The sequence below is a fragment of the Silene latifolia genome, chromosome 11 (assembly GCF_048544455.1).
Source record: "Silene latifolia isolate original U9 population chromosome 11, ASM4854445v1, whole genome shotgun sequence".
NCBI classification, from domain to species: Eukaryota; Viridiplantae; Streptophyta; class Magnoliopsida; order Caryophyllales; family Caryophyllaceae; genus Silene; species Silene latifolia.
Genome location: NC_133536.1, coordinates 144,694,178 through 144,705,967, shown reverse-complemented (window position 1 = coordinate 144,705,967; position 11,790 = coordinate 144,694,178). Strand labels below are relative to the sequence as shown.

General features: G+C 37.8%; 1 protein-coding gene across 1 annotated transcript; it reads left to right on the top strand.

The window, feature by feature from the left end:
- The first annotated feature begins 8,504 nt into the window (after nt 1-8,504).
- On the top strand, nt 8,505-9,275 carry LOC141614110 (uncharacterized). Its single transcript, XM_074432864.1, has one exon. It carries the CDS (start codon nt 8,505-8,507, stop codon nt 9,273-9,275), a length of 771 nt encoding a protein of 256 aa, XP_074288965.1.
- The last annotated feature ends 2,515 nt before the right edge of the window (nt 9,276-11,790 follow it).

The following is an 11,790-nucleotide window of genomic DNA, read 5'->3' as shown; positions in this document are numbered from 1 at the left end:
ATATTAACTTAGGCACGGGGTAGCCGATGAAACCTTTATCAATATAACTCGGTGGATTAACCTTTTAATCGATTCTACTTTTAGAACTCTTGGTCGATAAACTTACTCTAATGTTTATCTATAGCCCAAAACACATCAACAAGGGCACGGGGTAGCCGATGAAACCCTTATCAATTACTTTTGTTGAGTTCAATCCAAATTTCGAATAAATGTGTCCATTATCCAAACCCACATCAACTTAGGCACGGGGTAGCCGATGAAACCCTTGTCAACATGAATTCGGTGGATTAGACATTTATCACCCACTTCTCCTACGTAACAAGGTTTGTACCCCGGAGTAGCCGAGTGCACTCCCTCGCGAAATAGGTTTTCATGGTTTCTACTATTTGGTAAGGCTATGTCTCAATTAATTGTTTTAGCGAGAGGTCATGTCAATTTATTATCTATCACGTTTTAAGTGAACTAAAGCGGTGAACTATGATAATTTTAATTGACACGGTCGATAAACTCGATAAAAGGATGCATGTTTTAGTTATGGCGATTTAGCGATGCATGTGACATAAAATAAAATGCAAGCATAAAAATAAATAAATAAATCCTAGTATGGCCTTCCTAAAATAGAAAAACTATTTAACTATTACATATTCGGAAACCAACTCCATTGGTCCCTTGAACTTCGGTTGTGGCACGCATCTCGAGGTAACACCGTCTTTATGTGTCGTCATTCTTGAAGAAATCCGTCTTTGGGAACTCCGGAATGAATAAAATTACATAATAAATTACATAATTTCCTATTATACATTTGTAACTAAATAAAAATAAATCTATTAAATTACAAAACGGTGATACGAGATCACAATAAAATTACAACCGAATCGATATTCCCATACATTTCGGGAAATACCAATTAAAAATCTAAGGCCATACTAAGTAAAATTACATAATTCAAAAATTACATAAATTAAAATTATGACAATCATAAAGAAAATGCAGCATTATAATATGTATGAACATGCTCAATTTTATGCTAAATCGCCTTTAATTAGCCAATATCGTATATTACTCGGTTTTTACGGATTTGCGTGATTTCAACATTTTTATAATCACAAAATTACATAAATTCATATTTATGCATAAGTTAATTACCCTAAAATCTTAGGACTCAAAATTTAGTCTTCAATAATTATTTGACCATAATTAACTCATATTTATAAAATTGTTCATTAATGGACTAAAAATTACAAAAATAAGCTATAAACTTCAAATAAATCACAAAATTTCAAATAAATTCAAAATTTGAAATTTAAACTCATGAACATTCTGGAAAAATACCATGACACTCGTAATGTTCAAAATCTTAGGTTAAAATTTCGAAATTTTTCCGGAAAAACAATGTTGCGGTTTATCGGTTTTAACTAAAATAATCATAAAAACATGGAAAAATTATATTCATTAACTTTTCAATTTTAGATCTGAAAAATATAATAAAATGCAACATTAGACGTTTTTCCTAAGTCATAGATTATGTTTTATTAATTTTTCACTAATAATGTCACTATTTATGCTATTTTTCTTCAAAAATCCATAAATCATGCAAAAAGACTTCTTTATAGCCAATTATTTTACACACATCTTATAAAATTGCATGTGACAACATATTAAATTTCTATGACCAAATTCGAAATTTAACTCATATTAACCTATTTTTCACCTAAATCCGAATTTAATAATGAAAAATCCATTTTTCGAGCATAACAAATCCAAAAATTATGAAAATTTACAGGTTATCTCAAAATAATATATGTGACAACATATCCAAAAATCAATGGAAAATTCGAAGTATAGCTAATTTTAGACCAAAAATGACATTTTTACTCATAAAATCATATTTAAATGCCATTATTGTATAATATGAACAATAAAAATCCGTAAAATTAACCAAAATATCCTAAAACATTTTAGGACCAGAAATATTAACATGCATGAATTAATTTCGTGATATATCATAATAACACAAATTTTACAAGTTTTATATGTTATTCTTATAACTCGGAAAAACTTTTAACCGATTTGCATGCAAACAACCGTGGCTCTGATACCGATTGAAGGAAAAGTAGATCTATATACTTACATATTCATATATGTTTTTAATTTAATTTGTCATAAAATTAAATATGGATTTTATGCATGCAAACAAAATAGCAAAATAGAGGAGAAATCATGTTCTTACATTGGATGTTTCGGATTATGGGCACAAGAGAGATCACCTTTCTCTCTTGTTCTTGTGCTATCCTTTAATGGAAGAACCAAGATCCAAGTATAGGATCTCTCCCTAAGCTTAATACCCAAGGCTTTCTCTTAATAAAATTAATATTATAGAAACTAGTACAATATTAATTTAGTAGAAAATTGACCCAAAAATATTATAAACACTTAATTATTTTCGGTTTTGAAGAAGGAAGAATGGGAGCTTATTATCTCTCTAAAACTCTTATTTTAGATGAGTGGTTGAATGAATAATACACTAACTAAATGAATGTAGTGTATATTAAAAATATAAGGCAAAAACCTTTGCCTTTCTTAGTGGAAAACCGGGTGGGAGGAGGGATTAAGGGGAGCCAATGCATGCTTCAATTGTTCTTTACAATGAGCATTAGGGTTGCATGGCTAGGAATGTAGGTAATCATTGTGTTTTCCATTATCTTAATCAAACACAATATTAGCTTAAATCACCCCTTAATTTCGGCACACTTGATAATATGGGATCCATATTATTTTTGTCAATTTGTCAATATGTAACATGTCACATGTAGCATAAATTTGTTGTGTATTTTTAACATATTAAAAATCAACGTATTATTAAAATACGTCACATACGAAATTGACTTAGTAATTTCATAATTACTTGTACCAAAATATTTTACCATTTATAAATCACAACAGATTGTATTTATAATAATTCATTCAATTCCGATTCTTTCTTTAAACAATAATTTCATCCGAGTAATGATACAATTCAATTACTCAGACCGTATCTTATTTAATCACATTTTAATATGATACGTAAATTTTACTTCCAAAATCGTCCGTCAATTTTCAAATAAATTAATTAACTCGTAACGTTATACGATTAATTAAATAATCAATTAAGAGTGTTGCCCTATAGGTATGACCTAGGGGGTCAACTGATCACCACCGTCGCACGACATTAATGTCAAACTCTAGTTAGCCAATCATTACCGATATATGTTGACGGTGATTGATAACAATATTACTTCCCAATTGTATTCTTTATAATGAGATTTAAACATGTGATCATCATGATCAACAGTCGTGATCGCATTATTGTCGGAGGACACATATTCCAACACATACGTAGTGGGATGGTAATTCTAAACAGCTGTGTTGACCTGTGTCGGTTAATCGGTGGTGCTGACCTTAGTTTCTTTGTCGTGTGGTTCGGGAGAGGATGAGTCGAACTTCGGGGACGAAGTTCTTTTTAAGGGGGGAAGACTGTAATACCCGTCCTTTTAGGGACCCGTTGAACGACCTTAGTGACGTGTCTTGACCTTTGGGGAAACCTTATGAGCTTTATCGTGTGACTTGGTGAGTTTTGGGTGTGGTACTCGATCTAGTCGAGGCTACTCGATCGAGTAGTTACCACTCAATCGAGTAAGTTAGTTACTCGATCGAGTAGCGTCTTTACAGCGAGGATTTATATATCGTGTTTCGTGAAACCTTAAGTCATTTCCTAAACCTAGATGCTGTCACTCTTCCTTCTCCTTCACCTATGTCCTTGCCTTGAGGTCCTTGAGGATGTCTACACCATGGGAGGGGATGCTTGAGTCGGGTAGCGGTCTCGACGCCGGATAGCTATACGTAGGTATGTCATCGTCATCATCATTGTCGTTGTTGTTCTCAGTTAGGATTATAGTGGTTGTGATAGATGATTGTACTGTTTATATAGGTGTGTTGCGTGGTTGTTTGACATCTTGTGACCGGGAGTGGAATCGCTGCGGTGCGCTAAAGGTAGATTCGCCTACTCAGTACTGTTGATTGTCTAGTTAGTATTTTGTTGTGGGTTGATTGTTGTTGTGTTGATATGGTCGATTGGTTGTTGTAGTTAGTTAGATTGTGTTGTGTTGATTATCGTTGTTGTGATACAGCTGTCTGTGGTTGTTGTCTCTGGTTCTCGAGGTGCGTCCTCGGCTGAGTGGAGTCACTTGCGGGAGTGGCTTCACACCCTAGTTTCGCCCTCCGTGGAACCCGCCATGGGAGGGGATGTGCACATTAATGGGACAGGGTTATCGCTCGGTATGATGAGCGGGGCTTAGGTGGGAACGGCTGCGGTCCCCCACTGGCAGGGCTGGTCCAGTGGACAGTCGGTGACGATTATTGATTGGTGGAGATGTGGCTGGTGTGTGTGTGCTGTTGTGTCTGCTTTGTTGTGTCAGTGGTTGGTGTGTCTCTTCAATTACTGATCTTGTGTGGTGTTGTCTTCTTGTTTGTTTCTGTTGTGTCTGCCGTGATCCCCTATGGTGAGCAGTCAGTCCTAGCAGGTGATGTCTTGGATGAAAGCTGGATACTTGGCGAGATGAGTCCTTCACGAGTCATGATAGGAGTGTAGATCACCTAGTTGATAGTAGTCCGAGTTGTATCGTTGTTGTCATAGTTGGTTAATCACGTGTAATATAACTTAATAGTTCTTTTATCGACTTTTGATTATTACTGTCCTCGGGCAACCGAGATGGTGATGCCCTTATATGCTAGGGAAGGTCTTGTTAAGGCTCCTTGGTATATGGGGGTGTCACAGAGACTGCCATTCCCACTTCACATTTACCAAAGGAAACTTGGCCATAGCTTCTATCCTCGTGTCACCCTTCGTCTCCAAGAAGTCACTCATGCAACCGGCCTGTCAGAAACAGAACGTTCAGATTGACGTATAGTAACATTGTTACTATAATAATCTATTTGTAAAGTTGATGACACTAATATGTAAAACATAAAACTCAGGGTACTTACTGTTACTAATGCGACGTTGTAAGTGTTCGAGGCCTCCCAGTTGGCATACGATTGATTGTCAATCACACTAATTTGATCATGTAAGAAGTCAATACAAACACAGAAGTAGTGATTGTCGACCAAATAAGGTATAAAAATAAGTTGGGCATCAATTCTGTAATTAGCCTTGCTCGCATGGATGAAATTATCCCAAATCTTAAACAACTCTATCTTTAAATTACCCTGTTCACTATCCTCTTGCATCCCAGCCAATAGAGCATTCTGTATTTAAAAAAAAATTAAAAAACTAAATCAAGATTTGGATTTCCTTTGTAAAAGCATTATATCGGATTAAAGAGAAGCAGACATTTTACATCGGTTGAACTTACCATGTGACCTAGTCCAAGGTGAAGTATTGTTGGGACTTGTCGCCGTGTGGCTTTTTTGTTGTTCTCGACATGATTCAAGAGTAGAGACCAACATTCGAACACAATCTAATTCTTGTGACGGTTTGGATGTAGTGAGAGTATATCTGCCCTTGTCAAGTTCCTTTTCTCTCCAAACATAGCCAGGGTCTTACTGTTACAGCAAATTGAAGTCAGACTAGTCAAGAGCTATAACCGTAATAATGTTACAGTAACACAGTTACAGTAACAATGTCACATTTTAGCTTTTATCGAAGTTGACATCATCAATGAACCCATAATCAAGCACCTCCCTTCTCAGATTAGATGTGGTGGACAATAGTTTCTGATTTGGTTTCATAAATTCAGAGACTAGGAACAAATCACTGTCAGTAGGCGAATAACCTAAAGAACAACCCATTGCATCATCTTCACGAAATTTTATTATTCTCACCTCATCTTGATCAAATTCTTTAGGAGTAATCACCTTTCTGGGTTGCTTGTGAGCAACAGACTTCATTCTCACTACCTTCGCCTTTACTTCCACTGACTCTTTCTCCTTTCTTTTTTCCTTTGCGTCCTTATTTTTTTCCTCTTCCTCCTTTTTTTTTCTCTTCCTCTCTTTTCCCACTAGTTTATCCTTCAACTGTTCCCTTTTTTCCCTGAATTTTGAGATTCTTTTTAGGACCTCTGTTCCTTCTACGTTCAAGTCGTCACTTAGAACAAGTGTTGCACAAATTTCAGCACGGTACAAAATTCTTTTCTGTGCATCAATCAACCCACATTCAAATACACCTCCCATGTAGAACGCCATGTACAGCATCATGAAAACCCCAAAATCCACATTTTTTGCATTGCTCTGCCATCTAAACTTCACGTTCTTAACTGGGTAATTCAGCACCTGAGATACTTTTTCAACACCCATCTGCACCATCAATTTCCCCATGATAGTTGCCTATATAAAAATGTAACATTGTTACTGTAATGGATGTTAGAAATATTATTATATATGCAAAGCTGATAATAAATAACTAGAGGAGACTTACGGCATTCCTTGCCATTTTTGCTTTTCGCGATCTGACATAAAACGGTTTGTTGTCGAGGTAGTCAACTCTTTTTGACAAAAAATTTATACAAGCACAGAAGAAGTGCCTATCCAGAATGAGCGGAATGAATATATGCAATTAAGCAGATATAATTGTCAAACATATCATATATATACACTCTACTTGTAGAACAATAAAAAATAATAGTAATGTTGTTACCATATCAAAATCAAAATTAAGTGGATTCTTGTAGTATTTGACCCAACATTTGAAGATCTGCACAACTTCACCTTCAAAATCTCTCTTATGATCGGGTTTTGAAAGAAGCAAACCTTCTAATGCCCCCGTCAAAAACAAATATGAACCTAAAAGTCAATAACGATAGCGCATAACAATAGACAAACACAATATTAATAAACATTTATTTTTTATAGTAACATACAGATTGAGCTAATACCATGAATATTCTTGATGGTGTATCACTTGCTACCTTTCGGAAGATAAGGTCATTGAGCAACATTTCCCAACATTCAATCACCATTGTATATATAAGCTCGCCAGGAACCAATTAAACTAAATCTTCCCTAGGAATGAAGTGATTCTTCCCATACGAGACACGCTTTTCCCTGTTGGACAACGAGAAGTTCGTGTCAGAATACCATTTTTACAGAGTAACAGTGTTACTGTAACCACACTAAAGGTACTACAGTAACAGTGTTACAGTAAAACCATATGCCCATAATAGTTCAAAAACAAAAAGAGTACTTACGAATCTCGGAGGTCCTCATCATCATCAAGGAAACAATAGTCAATTGTTTCTTTCCTAATTTCAAGAACAGTCACCATTAACTGCTCATATTCTATCATAGTCTCTGACACAAGTGTTAGATTCGGAGCTGGTAGGCCACAATCCAATGTGCACCCGTATCAAGGATCCATCACGCGCATCCACTCTTCAGTTGTCTCAGAATGTAACAAATAGTGGTCGCCTGTTTCTTAATCATAATTTTGATATAGGAACTCATTGCTACAACCGTCAACATAGTCGTCTACATTTCCGTCATCCACAATATCAACTTCATCATCATCAACATCTTTTCCCGCCTGACTACTTCTTGCTTCTTCTTCGCCAACTGTCTCATTACCGCCCTCGCTCGTTTTTCCTTCCTCTTCACCAGTTTCATCATTCACAGGGCCCTCTTCATTACCATTTCCTTCATCTTCCTTACTGTTATCTTCGTTTTTTTCGCCAGCACCGTCTTCATCGTTATCATCACCTTTTTCTTCATCTGGTTTTTTATTGCCATCACCCTCCTCTTCATCCTTATCATTATCTTCCTCTTCATCTGTCTTGCCCGTTTGTTCTTTATCTTCAATTAAATCAGTAATTGAATATTAAAAAAATAGATACGAAATTATTTCACTGTGATTTTCCTGTTAAAATTATGTTACAGTAACACAGGTGATGTATAACTTGGATCAAATTACAGTAACATTGTTATTCTATTACCTTTACCAGATGGTTCTTCATCTGCCTCACTGCTTGGTTTATCATCAGGTTGCCCTGATGCATCTTCATCCTCCGCATCTTCATCCTCGTCTATGTCACAAGTATTTGAATACAGGTCATGTATAACTTAGTTATTTAAAGAAGTAACAATAGTACAGTTACATTGTGTAAGATGCAAAAAATCCGGACTCCTGAGAGGCTCTCTCTAAGGGCATCTAAATGCGATTCTAGATCTCTCTTCTTTCCGGCCATGGCGAGACCACGCAATACCGTTCCGACCGCTATTCTCCGCCGGGGACGATCTCAAACAGCTCCAACTGATGAAGCTGTTTCCTCTCCCCAGGTACCTCTGCTTAATGATCGTATTAATGATGCTCTTATCGCTTCTTCATCTGCGAACCCTAGATCGACCTCTCGAATAGGGGTTTCTCCACCAAAAACCTCTACTCCTGTAGTTACTCCCTCGATTGCTGTCTCTACCCTGTGGTTGTGCCTCCTGTGAAACCGACATGGGTTGAGAGGATTTCAAAGGCTCACGTAGGAATGGAACTTCATTATGTTACAGACTCAGTGGATATTGTTGGGGTTGTCATTGATGAAACCGATATTGAAGATGAACTGGCGTATTGGTCCAATACTCTTGTGGGTCAATTTTTAGGGGGTAAGCCGTCGCTTGTTCAGGTTCGGGAATTTGTTAGCAAGTCCTGGAACCATGTGACAAAACCGGAAGTTCTGTATTACAAGAAGGGATGGTTCTACTTCCGATTTCACTCTGAGAAAGACTTATGTACTATCCTCAGGGGGAGTACTTGGAGCTTGGGTAATCATTCTCTGGTCATGAAGAGATGGACTCCTCAAATCTCTAAGGAATTGGATTCTGTCTCAAGGGTACCAGTTTGGGTCACTTTACCAGATTTAGATCCTATTTTTTGGTCTGAGAAGGCTTTAAGTAAGATTGCTAGCAAGATAGGTACTCCCATGTATGCTGATCCTGTGACTACTAACAAGGAGAGATTATCATTTGCTAGGCTGATGATTGAAGTGGATGTATCACAAAAGCTGCCTGAGGATATACTTTTGTATACTCCTTATGGTCAAGTCCTTCAGAGGGTTGTGTTCGAATGGTTGCCCTACTATTGCACACACTGTAAGAAGTTAGGACATGATGTGAAACAGTGTAGATTTCTAAAGAAACCAGCTAAGGAACCAGTTGTTGTTGACCCTGTCACTACTCCTCCAGCTGCTGCTGAGGTGAAGGCCCCTGCCACTGAGGTGCAGGCCCCTGTCACGAAAGCATCTGCTGCAGAGGTGTAGGCTCCTACCACTGCTGTTGTTACTCCAGTGGTAAGGAATAAGAGGTCAAAAGAGGCAAGTACTCAGTCAGGCACTCCTGATAAGGGTGATGAGGTCCTGCAGAAATATAAGGTTGTTCCAATTCTTAATGTGGTGGATAATATGAGAGTGGAGGTTCATTTTAAGGAAGTGGAGTTTAGTGATACTGAAGACCCACCCCCCATATCTCCATGAAAATTGGTGTTTGGAATATTCGGGGGATGAATAAAGAGTTTAAGCAGCATGAGATAGTGGATTTTTTTACTTCTAATAAATTGGATATTATGGGAATAAATGAAACTAGGGTTCGTTTTCCTAACTTCAACTCTGTTAGGAAACGTGGCTTTAAACATTTTAACGTTTTGCATAATTATGACTACCATTCTAATGGTAGGCTTTGGGTTATTTGGAATAAAGCTTCTTTAGTGGTTACTGCTCTGTCTTCTCGGGTTCAATGGGTTCATTTGCAAGTTGAGGCTCCTGGTTGTGCCACCTACCAGGTCACCTTTGTTTATGGCCTTAATTCTTTGGAAGGGAGGGTTGATCTTTGGACGTTTCTGAAGGGGATAAAGCCTACTTGTCCATGGGTTTGGCTTGGGGATTTCAATTGTATGAGAAGTTTGGATGAGAGGATTAGTAATACCGCTGCTAACCTTCAGGCTTTAGTTGATTTTAATGATGCAATCACTATGGCTGGGTTGGAAGACATGGTCACTCATGGCTTTTCTTTTACCTGGACGAATAAGCAAGAGGATGGTGATAGAAAATGGATGAAACTTGATAGGGTCCTCATTAATACGGAATGGGCTGCTGTGTTCTCTCATTCCTATGCGGATTCTCTTGCAGCTGGGGTGTCTGATCACTCACCCTTAGTGGTTAGCATTCCTTCCACTGAAGTGCCCAGACCCAAGCAGTTTAGGTTCCTCAATTGCTGGGCTCAGGACCCTTCTTTCCCTGACATTGTTAAGGAGGTTTGGCAGGAGAGAATTTATGGGTGTAGTATGTACAAACTTGTCCAGCATCTGAAAGTGGCTAAGCAACGCTTAAAAATCCTCCATAATAAGACTTACTCTAGTCTTACTGAGAGAGCTAAAAAGAAGATGTGTGAGCTTCAGGACTGTCAACGCAAACTTCAGAAGGATCCCATGAATGCTGCTTTGATGCTAGAGGAGAAAGAGTTATGCTTACAGTATTGCACCTTAAAAAATGCTGACCTTAGTGCTGCTTGTCAGAGGGCTAAAGCTCATGGTATTCAGATGATGGATGCAAATACTTCTTATTTCTTTGCAAAAATGGCTGTTAGAAGAAGTAGTTGTCATATTAGTAAGGTGAAGGATATGAATGGCAATGACTGCAGTACTCATGACACTATCTCTGATGCTTTCCTTGAGTATTATAGAAGTTTACTGGGTACTTCTACTGGCATTAAGGATATTGACCCTGCCATTATTCTGAGTGGGCAATGCTTAGGAGCTCAATCAGAGAGTCTGCTCCTTCAAGAGGTTTCTGAGTCTGAGATTCATGATGCTCTTTTTGCCATTGATATTAACAAGAGCCCTGGTCCAGATGGATTTTCATCTGGATTTTTCCGCCAATCTTGGGATATAATTAAGGTTGAATTCACTAAGGCAATTCTGGACTTTTTTCGAACTGGGAAACTGCTCAAGGAGATCAATTCAACCCTGATTACTTTGATTCCTAAGGGTGATAGCCCTAGTTCTGTTCTGGATTATAGGCCTATATCCTGTTGCTCAACTATTTACAAAACCATAAGTAAGATCCTTACTAATAGGCTTAAGAAAGTTATGCCTGATATTGTGGGGCTTGAACAAGCTGCTTTCGTGCAAGAGAGATCCATAGTAGATAATACCATGCTGGCTCATGAATTGGTTTCTGGTTATGGTAGACAGAATTCCTCCCCTAGATGTGTTATCAAAGTGGATATTCGTAAAGCTTTTGACTCGGTTCATTGGGATTTTTTGAAGACTATTCTGCCTTTGTTTGGATTGCCTCCTAAATTTTGCAATTGGATCATCACTTGTGTGACATCCCCCAAGTTCTCTCTTAATATTAATGGGTCTTCTGTGGGTTATTTTGCTGGGAAGAGGGGGCTAAGGCAGGGTGATCCCCTCTCCCCCTTGCTCTTTGTTCTCTGCATGGAGGTCTTATCTAGGATTCTCAGGAAGTTACCAGATCACAAGTAGTTTAGCTTTCATCCAAAATGCTGCAGGATAGGTCTTTCTCATCTTATTTTTGCAGATGACCTGCTTGTTTTCACAAGAGGTGATTACCCTTCTATCAAAGCTGTTGAAGCTAGTTTGCATCTTTTTCTTTGAAGTTTTGGTCGACTCCTAACCCCTCCAAAACCAACATCTATTTTGGGGGAGTGCACTCAGAGGTAAAGGAACTCATTCTTAGGGATACTAGTTATTTGGAGGGGACATTTCCCTTCAAGTATCTTGGTGTTCCCCTTCACTCATCCAGACTGACAAAGGAC

Coding starts and splice junctions, on each gene's coding strand:
- LOC141614110 (XM_074432864.1), top strand. CDS start 8,505: ATGGAACTTCATTATGTTACAGACTCAGTGGATATTGTTGGGGTTGTC.